Genomic DNA, 13,288 nt, shown 5'->3' on the forward strand with positions numbered 1-13,288 from the left:
GGATTGATGATGCTGTTACACTGTGTTGTTGGGAAAATGTTGAAGGTTACTTTGACGATGTGAATAACGTGAGAAATTTCCTGGGTTGAAACCAGTGTCATTCCTTTTACAGCAGGCTTAATTTTATGGCCTTTTACGGCACCTATGGAACATATCGACCTGCGCCTGACCAAGAGGATTGTCTATGTGTGCTCCTAATGTTTGTCTTTTCTAAGAGTGGATGTAGAGGATTCAGCAGAAAACAGACAAGTGACATGAGGAAACAAATAAGAGATGCAGTGTTTATGGAATAGTTGAATATGAGCTCATTAGCTGGCCACTACTGAGCTCATAGTGATAAAATGGGTGGAGTGACATTGCTTAAGGGAAGTCACAGATTAAATTGTGGAATAAATTGGGATGATTCATGATTTGGGACAAATTATGGTAATAATAGTGATTTAATGATTGGAGAAAACCTGCACATGATACTTGTCTTTTATGCTGAATACTTTATCACTCTTATGATCTACAGTTGGTTGCAAATGTGAAGTTTGATTTAACAGATTTGTCTTCCAGGATACAGGCTCCAGGTGGAGCTGGGAATTAAATAAGCTGAACATGTAACTGCTGATTAATGTTTTTACACAGGGTTACAGGTTGGAGTATGGCTGCTCCAAGTGGGAAACCCTGGAGATTGTTTTAAAGAGAATGTGCAACATTCTTGTACATGTCTCATTGAGGAGTTGACACATGGTGGAAGCCATGTGGGGAGAGGAGTGTTATTTTTAATCTGTAGATGTCGTGAGGTGCCATGACGAGGAGTGGCTGAGAGGATCGTCCACAAGATGGGAGCTGAGGCCAGGAGAGAGGCTTCAGGAGGATCAGAGATCATCTTCAGCACAGCAGACATCCCACAGAGAACTGTGCTACTGAGCTTCCAGGAGATTGAGAGGAGACTTCCCACAGCATGATTTTAAGTAAAATGAGAGATTCATCGTTGACATTGAGGAAGACAACTAAGGTGTACGACGTGCTCTGCCTTAAATCTTCAGCAGCGTTGGACGTGACAACTTGAGGGATGGAGAGAGCGTGCCAAGCTCTAAAAGTGACAGCGCAGAGGAAATCCAGCGATGGAATTGTGTTTTTGTGTGAAGCACAAATACTAGGAGACTGGGAAAGAGTTGACACCACTTTTCCACCCTAGAATGTATGTTGTAAGTGATCTCTCTAAAGAGAGATCAAAGGGGGAATTGTGAGATTAGGTTAAAGAACATGACCCCCTTCGCAGTATATTCTTATAGTATGTTAGACAAAATGTCTCAGTATATTTTGGTAGTAGGATAGACAAAAGTTCAAGTATATCTTTGGGGATTAAAAGAATGTGACCATCCTTTGGGTTCTGTTAGACAGGTGGGCGCCACCATTTATCTGCTGTGAATGTTTTACACTGTTTTCTTGTCATGTCAGACTGCTTAAATCATTTTCTGAGAATGTTGTGTGCAAAAGACCTTGTGCCGATAATAGCAGAAACAGACCACATTCTGTGCCCCCACCCTTGTAGGAGGTAGAAAGACAGGGAGCCCGAGGTCATAACTTAGGCGCCACGACAGATAAGAGAGTGTGAATGTTTAGGTTTACGACCAGGTGGGGGCCAGTGAAAAGTATAAGAAGCTGTGTAACACATCGCCATTTTGAGACTTGCTGTGACCCTCTCTGCATCTCTCCCCATCATGATGGTTATTTATGCTCAGTGTGTGAAAATTGTATGGAAATAAAGGATTGTTGATTGAGCATTTATACACTGAGTAAGTGTCCTTCCTTCAGCCCAAAGATTCAAAGAACTGGGAAAATTCAACATCTCTCAGATTAGTTTCATATTTTCTGCATCAGATTTGAGTGAGATCCTGGAATGAAGACAGAAGAAAAGACTTTGTTCAAAGTTTGATTTATAGTCAAACCTTCCAGTTTATTCACACAATAAAACATCAACACAATATATGAATTCATTCATTAAAATCACAGTTTTCCCTCATTTGTTTGATGATTTTGACAAAAACAAACACAAACACACACACATGGTCTGCCATACTCATAAAGAGAAATGTCGAGATTTTTCAATACAAATGTTCCAGAAACATTTAGAGGATAGAGAAGTTTACATAGTGTCGGGATGAGAAAATTATTTTACTGTCACTATTCATAATCATTATTATTACTGTTGCATCACTTATGGTTTATTATCACTTATGAGTTATCATCATTTGGTTAGAGCATTTATGGAAACTGTTGATGTTACATTAAAGTTTGTATTTCAGGCGTTAGCTGAACCACATAATAATCTTTTATCGCAGGTGCAGCTCTAATCATGTTATACACATATTGCATTTTTGTGCTAATTACAGAGTTGAAGCTCAGTTGATAATGGTCGGAAGCTTCGGTCAGCGTGAGTTTGATCGATCAATTGGAATAGCTACTGGGCTAATGAAGGATTGCCTACATGCTTACAATTCACCACATATTATGCAAGGGTATAATAAAGGCCTGTGTGCCCTCATGTTGCATTGAAGTCTGCCTGGTAACACATGACTCAAACGGAGTCAGGGAGTATGCTTTTGAAATGTCTTTTGTTTGTCGAGTAAGGTCATGCACTGAGGTCAGGACACACAGGGTGCCTGCACACACACATATAGTATTTAGATAGATACTGGTTTGCTCAAAACTACAAGGTGTACCTGCATACGTGACAGTTTAATTCCACAGATAAGTGAAATGAAATAACAGGACGCATCTGGCGATAGTGAAGGAACAAAGGAAGGAAATGCTCTTTTTTAGAATATGTCCTAGAATCTCTGGAAACTTACTGGAACTTATGCTTGTTGATTATCTGCTTGTGACGCACTAGTTTAGTATATATATGACACCCAATGTATTGTTCGAGGAAGATCGATGCCGTGAGGGATTGTGCTCGGTCTCCCATACATATATGTATGTGTTTTAATAAAATCATTGTTTGACCCACTATGGACCTCCAGTCGTATGTCTCCACCTCAAATTACGAATCAGGACAATTTTCATGTGGAGAAATATTTTAGTAAATCAAAATGATGATGAGCAGTGATAGCCTCCATAAACAGTCACAGGAAAGATCTCCTTTAAAAACTCAGAAACATCAAGAGAACAACTAGAAGATGTGGAGGTACCACCCATAATGTTTGACTGACAGCTGATCTCTGTGCAGAAATGATGGAGAGAAAATAAAATGAAACTTAAATACAGATTTAAACCCACAATATGAAAGACTTCAGTCTATTTCACTTTAATCAACTCAGCAGAGTCTCCATAACTATAACAAAGCCAAAGTCCAGCATAGAGCGGCTGAGTGAATGTGGTCTGGACTCTGTGGAGGAGAGTCATGGTTTCAGAGACGCTGTAGAAGGACAAAATACCTGCTCTGTGATCCAGGTACACTCCTACTCTGGAGGAACGAGGACCTGAGACACGAGTTTGGATGTTGTTGTACCAAAATGTATAACTGTTGTTGTTACAATATAATGCCCAAGATTTGTCATTACCTCCAAATCCACATTCAGTACCCACTCCTTTTCTGCTGATATTCTTGTAAGCGACTGCTACACAAACTCCTCCCCCTCTCCACTCCACCTCCCAGTAACAACGTCCAGTCAGACTCTCTCTAGTCAGGACCTGACACCAAGTGAATCTTTCTGGATGATCAGAATAAGACTGTTGTTGTTTCATTAATGTTACTTTTCTGTTCCCCTCTGATAATAACAGCTGTTTGTTTGCTGTGTTTGGATCCAGTGTGATTTCACATGAATATTTTAAGAATCCAGCTCTGGTCTTTGGCTCTGGTGGATCTGACAGTGAAACATCCACTTCAGTGACTGTCAGTGAGATGTTTGTCCATCCCTCTCTCAGAATGTCCTGTAGTTTATCTCTGACCTCTGACACAGCTGCTGTCACATCCTCAAAGTAGCTCAGAGGACGGATATTGATGCTGGATGAGTCTGTAGACTCACTGAGTGCTGACAGTGAGGGGTAGTTGTGTAGAAACTGGATGTGATCCTCTGTGTGTGAGAGCTGCTTCAGCTCAGCATCTTTCCTCTTCAGCTCAGTGATCTCCTGCTCCAGCTTCTCCTGAAGCTCTTTGACTCGACTCACTTCAGTTTCCTGCTGGGATCTGATCTGCTGCTTCACATCAGAGCTTCTTTTCTGGATGAGATGGATCAGCTCAGTGAAGATCTTCTCACTGTGCTCCACTGTTTGATCAGCAGACTGATTGATGGCCTCCACCTCCTGTTGAAGCAGCTTCACATCTTTCTCTCTGTCCTGGATTCTCTGCTGGATGTTTTGTCCACTCACCTCCAGCTCTCTCTGCCTCTCAGTCCTTTCTGCTGCAGCTGAGACTGTGTCGTGGCCTTTATGTTCATCCACAGAGCAGAGATAACAGATACTCTGCTGATCAGTACGGCAGAACATCTTCATCACCTCATCATGACGAGAGCAGATGTTCTCCTGGAGCTTCTTGGAGGGCTCCACCAGCTTGTGTTTCTTTAGTGGAGCCACATCATAATGAGGCTGAAGGTGTTTCTCACAATAAGATGCCAGACAGAATAAACAGGACTTGAAGGCTTTCATTTTTCTTCCAGTGCAGACATCACAGGCCACATCTTCAGGTCCAGCATAGCAGTGATCAGCAGGAGCAGCTTGGAGTCCATTCTTCTTTAGCTCCTCCACTAAATCTGCTAACATGGTGTTTTTCTCCAGGACAGGCCTCGCTGTGAAAGTCTGTCTGCACTGAGGGCAGCTGTAGATTTTCTTCTTTTCCTCTTCATCCCAGAAGCTTTTAATACAGTTCATGCAGTAGCTGTGTCCACAGGGAATAGTCACCGGATCCTTCAGTAGATCCAAACAGACTGAACAGCAGAATTTTGTTTGATCCATTTGATTCATGTGCTGTGCCGTTTCACCGTCTCTCAGTGACTGTCAGACAGTTTCACTTCCTCTGAACAGAAACAACCTCTGTGCTCTGAAGGGAAACAGATCTCTGCTCTTTTTCACCTCCTACAGGAAATGAGGCTCACCAGCAACTGCATTTACACCATGTTGTTTAGACCCATCCTGATACAGACACATCTGTGAAGGGAGGCACTAAAGAAATATTCTTACAGAGCAAACAAGAGCCATTCACATGATGCAGGGTGTGGTATGTTTGTTTACATCATGCAGTAACAAGTCTGACCCAGGTAAACTGGTTTAACTGGTTTAAACTGTTAAAATTAGTTTCAACTGGGTCAGCCCAGTTTAACTTTTCTTGAGTTATGACAGTCAACACTCAGTGAGTTCATTTTATATTTCAAAAAGTTCAGCAAAGTTTAGGATGCTGTGATGAATAAAAATAAATCACACTTTATATTTTGACATTTTCTAATCTTAGTTCATTCTCACACTTACAGAATGATGCATGGGAACAACTGACTCCACTAAATCAAACCTATGTTCAAATGAGATTATGATCATTAAATAGTAACAAATATTTAAATTTAGCAATAACAAATGCAGATCGGTCCACAGTGTTTACAAAAACAAACAAACAAACATTATTTTGTAGTTTTTCCTGTCTACACAGTCACAGTGGAGTTTCAATGAAAACATCAAGATGTGCTTGAAATGAAAACTTTCAAGTTTAATTCAAGGTTTTAGTAAAATTTTGCCTGAACTGTTTAGTAATTTTTCACAAAGTGTCCATGTCAGTAATTCATTCAAATGTATTTTGGTCTTAAACTGATCCAGTAACTTTTTCTCACCTACTTAATCGAGTATTTTAGTTGTTTAACTGTCATTATAACTAAACTGAACATCCAAAGCTTTTCTCACTGCAGTTTTGTTGTGCAGTTATAGCAGCACTTTGAATCATCCACAGTTTTATAGAACTGTCTGTTGAATTGTTGTTTTGTTTGGTGCGATGGTTCATTTATTTAAATATTGATGATAATTTGATATATTTGATTATTTATTATTGGTGCAAACAATTCATTTCTTCATGGTGCAAATATATAGTAGACTCAGGAGTTTAACTCAGTTTTCTTGGCCTTTGTTTATCGTTTCATTTAAAATCTTAATGGGTAAAGATCATCATAATTACATATGAAATTATATGTACAAATTATATGTTCCATTACACTATTAACAGCACAGATTATACAGCAAACATCAGATTCATGGATGGAACCAGAGGCTAAATGACTGTTCAGTCCTCTTTAGGAAACGATCTTCAAATGACGACAAACACGACAACAATCAGCTGTCAAACTGTACAAGAAGTTCACAGTAATGTAAAAGAAGTTATATCACTTTATTTTTTAAGACACAGAGGCAGAGTTATTATTCATCACTTTAAAGATGATATTCGTTATATGTTCTTTACTCGTTGTCTAGTAAAGTCCAGAGAATGAGACACATCATTTGAAAACATACAGCTGCATGTTAGAGATCACAGAGTTCTTCAGTCTTATGAGAACTCATGGAGACTAAATGTCAGACACATCAACAGTAAATGTCGTTCCTCCCCCCGTGAGTTTGTGTCCTCCACACTTGTTTACACAAACATCTGAGGTTTGAACAGTGTGCAAAACCACATGTTACAAAGCTGCTGAGCTACTGAATACTGGAATATTTCATTCAATATCATCATCTGACCAAAGGAGAAACACAGAGAGGATTAGAGCGCCAAACTTTGTTTCAAACTGTTTCAGATTTTAGAGGCAAAAAGCAGAATTTCTACCTGGACAAAGAAATCAAAGCAGGAGAAAAACAAGCTTTTTACATTTATTCAAAGGCATTATGTGAATGTACTCTGAGCCACAGCCTCCTAAAGTAAAGACATTTTATCATCTAAACCAGACAGAGTCATGTTTTCAGCAGTGTCTGTATCCTCCATATAGACCATGCCATGGTCCACCTAGGGTGACCAGGTGTCTGACTTTATGTGGGACTACACAGCGCTCAGTCCTTGTTTCCCTGTGCCACACACACATTGAGCCAATGTCCAGTTTTTTTATTGACTCTAGTTTCTGTCGATCGGTAGGCCCACAAAAAAACCCTGTACAGGAAGTAGATTTCATCTCTCTGATAAAAGGAGTTCTAATCCCTGATCCTATGAGTCTGACCCAGTAGATAATATTTATATGATCATATTTATGCCTTTGTTGTTTCACAAAGGGTTAAAAACATTCACAGGTTGGACTGTGGTTCTCCTTTTAGCGTCTCTGCTGGAATTTGAACTGTGAACCTCTTAGATCCAAACTTCTGAACTGCTCATCTCACAGAGGACAAAAGGGAAGAACCCCGAATCTCTTCTTCACCTCACTTTTATACCTGCTCACCCTTTCTCCCCCCTTCCCTCAGTGGACGTCACATCTTCACGCTTGGGCCAATCAGGTTGTTGACATTTAATCATCTGATGTCCACCCACACCTCATCTCTCTCTTTCTATCTAAACTTAACACAGAATAAAACAGAGTAGCCAGTAGTGGGACATGGTTCCAGCAACTCTGATGGTGACGGCCCGTTTGAAGCTGAAGCTCCGGCACATGTGTCAAAAAAAATCAACACACTGCTTCAGAAATGCTGTGCTGAGGCTTGGTTTGTCTGAACAGAGTCACGTGATCAATGACATCTGAAGCTTCATTCAGCACGTCACTGCTTCAGTACCTGATTCAATGATTTATAAGGAATTGAACCATTGGTGGGATTTGTGCTGTGTTTTGGTGATTTTGTGAGAGCGAATCAGTGTGTGACATAATTATAGACATGGAGCCAGGAAGAGAGGACGCTCTGCCTGTTCCTGAATGAAAACCAGTTCATCAGCATTTCTGCTCCCAGGTCTAAAATATGATACACATACTTACAAATATAGAAGTTATAGTATATAATATATCTTCCTGATGATCGAGGAAAAATGAACCTTCCCATTGAATGTTTTTGGGGATTTCCTTCCTCTTTGGAGCTAAAAGACACGACCCAAACACATGAGCTATCAACGGAAAGACAGGATGTCCTCTATGTAGTACATCAGGACTTATTAGGATAGCTCAAATAAGTCAAAAGATAGAGACCAAAAATAAATGTTTATTACAGAGGACATAAATGAATAGGCTGGTTCTCAGGAGGATGTAAATGTCTGCTGGTTAATTACTTAATCAGGTGGAAGCAGGGACCTCACAGCACAAGCATACTCACAACCTATGAGATTGATTATAAGATTACAAGATTTTTTTTTTTTACTAGCAAAAAACATCAAGAAGCCACAGGACAACAACCCATGGCACGTGTTTAACATCAGACGGCCTCTGATGTCCAAATGAAGCTTTCTGAAGCTTGCATTGAAAAAACGGTTCATTACTCAAATCTTTTCAGCACAGTCCTCTTTGGTGACATCTGGTGGACAAAACTATGAAGAGCAGCTTAAATCTGCAGCTTATAATGAACTGCTTCATTATGATTGCCCACTCTGCAGACCTGAAAAAATAATGTCATGTTTATTTCAATAATAAATCATTTAGATGAAAAAACCGGGACAGGAAACTGAACAGGTGACGCAGCTGGTGGCAACACTACAGACCAAGCTGGAACACTGAAAGGCAGAGGAGCAGGCTCAACAAAAACAGTTTGTGTGAAACTGGTTCCATGCATTGAACCAGCAGGTCAGAAACAGTACTTAGAATTCAATGCGGCCCCGGAAAAGGTCTCTGTAATTTCAGTCACAGGTAAAGAAGAAGACTGCCGTTATTATTATCACCTGCCACACAAAACGGCCCCAGAATAAACAGTCCTAAAGTCTGAAACAGAATAATTGTGTCTTTCACTCACCACAGCTCTGAAATACAGGGGTCCAGCTGTAGTGAGAGGCGTCGGCGGCGTGAGTGCCGCTTCCTTCCCGAAGGTCGGACCGCAGGGCTAAGCAAAATATTCTCCGCCAGGCAGGGAAGGCAAGTAGCTGTGGCTGGGTGGAGATGTAATTCACAGCGAAGAAAGTCCTGTGCCAGAGGGGGCAGTAAACTTAGCAGCCAGGGGAGACAAGAGAAGAGTTGCTGTAGCTGGGCTTCAACAGTGCGACGAAGCTCCTCCGGGGGGTGATCCAGCCACAGGTTCACAAGAATCTCCACATTGTAAATAATGTCATCACAGAGCTCCTCCAAAGGATTAAGTGCCGCTGGGTCAATAGTAGCTGGTTCGTGCTGTCACGGCTGCGATGGCAGGCCGTGTGGAGTGTGGAAATTAGGACCCAAGATGCAGGCACGGCTTCTGATGTGAGTGAGTTTTATTTTGATGTTGACGGTACAAATAGCAGTGGTGAAGGCATGTGCAGAACATAAGGTGACCTAAACTGCAAAAACTAACAGAAACAGACCTGAAACTGAGACGCAGGGAGACTCGGGGAAACAACACAAACAAACCAGCAACAAGCACGAAAAAACACAGTTCTTATAGACACACAGGAACAATCAGGGAATGAGAGACAGGAGGGAGACACAGCTGGGGTAATTAGGCAGGACGAGACAAGGGAAGTGAAACTAGAAACACTGACAACAGACACGGTCCTTCATAGTAAAACAGGAAACACACCGAACTCTAGACATGTAAACTTAACACAGACTGGGGAGACAGAACACAGGAACCCGAAACGAGGGACAGGAGAGCACAGAGAACACTAAACACTGGGAATAACCACAAACAACCCAAAATAAAAAACAAAACAAAACACAGAATATTAATAAACATAAACACGGAGTCACAGACTCCGGACCACGACAAATACATCATGTGTAATTTTTTACGTCATGTGTCGTTTCCATTGCAAATATTAATCACAGTTAAAGAGGGGATGGCAGGAAAGAAAACTCCAGAGCTATGATGTCATCAAGTACACTTCCTTTCCAATTGTAGAACGATTGCGTTCTGTTCTCGGGAAGTCCGGATTCCCAGGTGAACTTATGAAATCCGCACTAGTGAGAACGCGAGTACGGACTCACGTACTTGAGCATTTAGAAACGGCCTAACAGTCTGCAGTTTATGAAGAAATCTCAGCTAACGTCAGCTAACAATGTTAGCTTGGTGGCAAGTAGCCTTCATAAATAGTAACAAAAATCACAGACACATCGAAGATACTGAAGTTTCGCCCATCCCATTCTTCTTATGACGTGGTGTCAGAAATGCATTCCTGCCTGTGCACTGCTGGCTCTGTTGTGCTGGCTCCGGGTCCATTGTGTAATTGACGCCACCAACATTAACAGGACGCTTACATTAGAGCTGTTATTGTGTGTTTTGTTTAGGTTTCTGGCAATCGAAGAATCGAAGAAACTGTATTAATTTCAGAGGGAAGTTGAGTTTTTTAAAAAAAGGGCCACTGGTTGGACATGAACCCACGACAGCCGCTCTCAGCCATACATCATATGATTGCATGGTCATCAATCCGAGCTAAAGCTGCACCCGACTGCATTTAATCACCAAAATTGGAGAAGGGATAGAGAGGACATAGCCTAACATATGAAACAGGAAATGACCACTGTGTGTTCCATTTATTTTAACAAAGTAACTGTATTCTGAATATCACCTATTTAAATGGGAACTGTAATGGAATACAGTTACTCATATTTTGCATTTTAAATACGTAACGCCAGTACATGTATTCCATTACTCCCCAACACTGCCCAATGAAACACATTTAGCACTATGGATAAAAATGATCCAATGTGAAAATGCAATTTGACGCCCAATCCCCATCATCCAACCCTTGAAAGAGAAAGAACATGACGAGAGAGGATGACATGAGAGCTTGTCACATTTCACTCACTTATTCTCAGCTCAGCACTTATTCTATCGCTGGGTGTGAGTGGTGTCCCCTGGTGGTCCACCACAAATACCACCCCCCTCCCAAACACCCAGCAGGGTCCCCCACTAGTCCAGGACGTTGGGCATAAGCAAACTGCCAGAACGGCTGAACCTGGGAGGCGGGGAAATGGTAGAGGGAGTCCTAGCCTGAGTATGAGTATGAGTATTAAGTCTGTCCACACATACAGTCTCCCTATGCCTGCCGAAACCCAAAACAAAGTGCTTCTGGCCTGATTTGAGGACCCCATATGGGCCGTCATAGAGTGGACGCAGCGGTGTCCTATGTGCATCGTGCCGGACAAAAATAAACTTTGAACTGTCTGAAGTCTTCGGAACAAAAGTGTCAGGCAGGCAATGGTGCACGGGACCTGGAACACCAAATGAGTCCACTTGCTAGCGAGGGGACAACACCAGGGAATGGGAGCACGGGTAAGAATTCCCCGGGGACATGGAGAGGCTGACCGAGGGCCAGTTCAGCTGGAGGGATGCCAAGAACCACTGCACAGAGCAGCCCCAGCAAAACCTGGGGTGGCCAACCCGGCTGCTAATAGTCAAAGAAGCGCGGAGCGCAACCTTAAGCGACCTGTGAAACCTCTCGCACATCCCATTAGCCTGCGGGTGGTATGCAGTGGTGCGGTGAATCTTGACTCCCAGGCTGTCAGCCCCGAAACATAATGAGGGCCCTGTCGGATGTAATGTCAGTAGGGGGACCACAACGTGAAACCCAAGTCAAGAAAACAACTGGTACCGGTCCATGGCCCGGGGGTTGGGGACCGCTGCTTTAGTGTGCTTATGGACCTTTGTGCGCATGGAACACATGCAGCCCATTCCCTAACTGACTTGCAAAGGCCTGGCCAAACAAATGTGGAGCTGACCAGTTTGACAGAGGCCCGGACCACCGGATGCGAAGGAGTCAAAAACACAAAGACGCCATGAAACGGGAACCACGGGCCATGAGCGACCAGTCGAAACGTTACAGACCAGAGGAGGAAAGGTCTGTGCTCCAGCATGAGGCCGGTGCAGACTGAAGTGCAAAGATGTCCGAGTCACCGCACTGCTTCAGGGCCAATCAGAATGTCCGGCCATCAGTTTGTGCCCTGAGGCTGGGCGATGCAGCAGGACAATGATCCGAAACACATCAACAAGTCTACAAAACAAACAACTACAAAATAAAAGCTTTGGAGTGTCCTAATGAAAGTTTGGACTTAAATGAGACTGAAATACTTTGGCGTGATCTTAAACATCCTGTTTATGTTTGAAAACCCTCCAGTGTTTCTAAAAGAAATAAAAAGGTTGTGGAATTGTGTAAACAAATTCTGGATTTAAATCAGATTGAGATGCTTTGCTGTGGTTCATTTTTTACATGCAGACTAGTAAAGTGAACCAGAGTCAAATTCCTTTTTTTTGTGCACAAACTTGGTCAAATAAAGATAATTTTGATTCTGATTCAAGAGATTCTGCAATAAGGAGTCAGCCAAAATTCCTCCATGACAATGCAAAAGACTCATCGTTAGTAACAATAAATTCTTGATTCCTTTTATTGTTAGTACGGGAGACACAACCTGTTATTAGGTTTGGAGGGTAATTATGTTTTGATATTGAAAAGTGGAGAAAGTGTGAGAGTGAGAGCAAAGGTTTGAATACACAGGTGTGTGTGTGTGTGTGTGTGTGTGTGTGTGTGTGTGTGTGTGTGTGTGTGTGTGTGTGTGTGTGTGTGTGTGTGTGTGTGTGTGTAAGGGATTACAAGCTCTCAAGGAAACTGATTATTTCTTTTATTTAAGTTTCATTTGTTTTAGTATAATTTAAAAACAAAACAGCAACAATTGGCAGAGATGAGATTATTTTGACTTGGTAAACGTAACAAACAGATTTTGTGTTTGTTGTTACTTTTTCAAAAGTAACAATAATGAAGTTCACCTCCTCTTTAAAGACTGCAGGTGCAAATAGTTTAACGGTTAATGTAAAATATTTCTGAAGGAAATGTTCATGTTTTTTTAGGAAGGCTGTAATCGTTCAAAAACAATGCCACACCACATCCTTCCAGTACATCTACAGTATAACGTCACAGAAAACATCATCACTGCAAAGCTGGTCTGTCTGCACTGTAGACCTGGCACCCAATCAAAAACATCTGACACTGTTGGGAAAAACAAAAACAAGCAAACACAAAGTGCTGAGATGTTACATAACTGACTTGATGAAGCCACCTGAGAAAATATTCTTCGGACACAAATACTGTCCTCACTTTTAAAGAGCAAACTCTTAAATATTATGTTTAAAAGAAGATTTAAACCTGTTGCTGGCATAAAATTCAAAATGAGTATATATTCATATAAATAATTCATTTCTTTACAAATATATATACAGGAAGGTCTTTTATTGTCTCTGTCTCAGC

At 41.6% G+C, this 13,288-nt stretch overlaps 1 protein-coding gene across 1 annotated transcript; it reads right to left on the reverse strand.

Moving 5' to 3' along the window:
* Positions 1-3,288: 3,288 nt before the first annotated feature.
* On the reverse strand, positions 3,289-4,953 carry LOC148097570 (tripartite motif-containing protein 16-like). Its single transcript, XM_087832444.1, has one exon. It carries the CDS (start codon positions 4,951-4,953, stop codon positions 3,289-3,291), a length of 1,665 nt encoding a protein of 554 aa, XP_087688570.1.
* Positions 4,954-13,288: the final 8,335 nt, after the last annotated feature.

Source organism: Neolamprologus brichardi, chromosome 18 (assembly GCF_056152115.1).
Source record: "Neolamprologus brichardi isolate AB-2024 chromosome 18, ASM5615211v1, whole genome shotgun sequence".
Classification (NCBI taxonomy): domain Eukaryota; kingdom Metazoa; phylum Chordata; class Actinopteri; order Cichliformes; family Cichlidae; genus Neolamprologus; species Neolamprologus brichardi.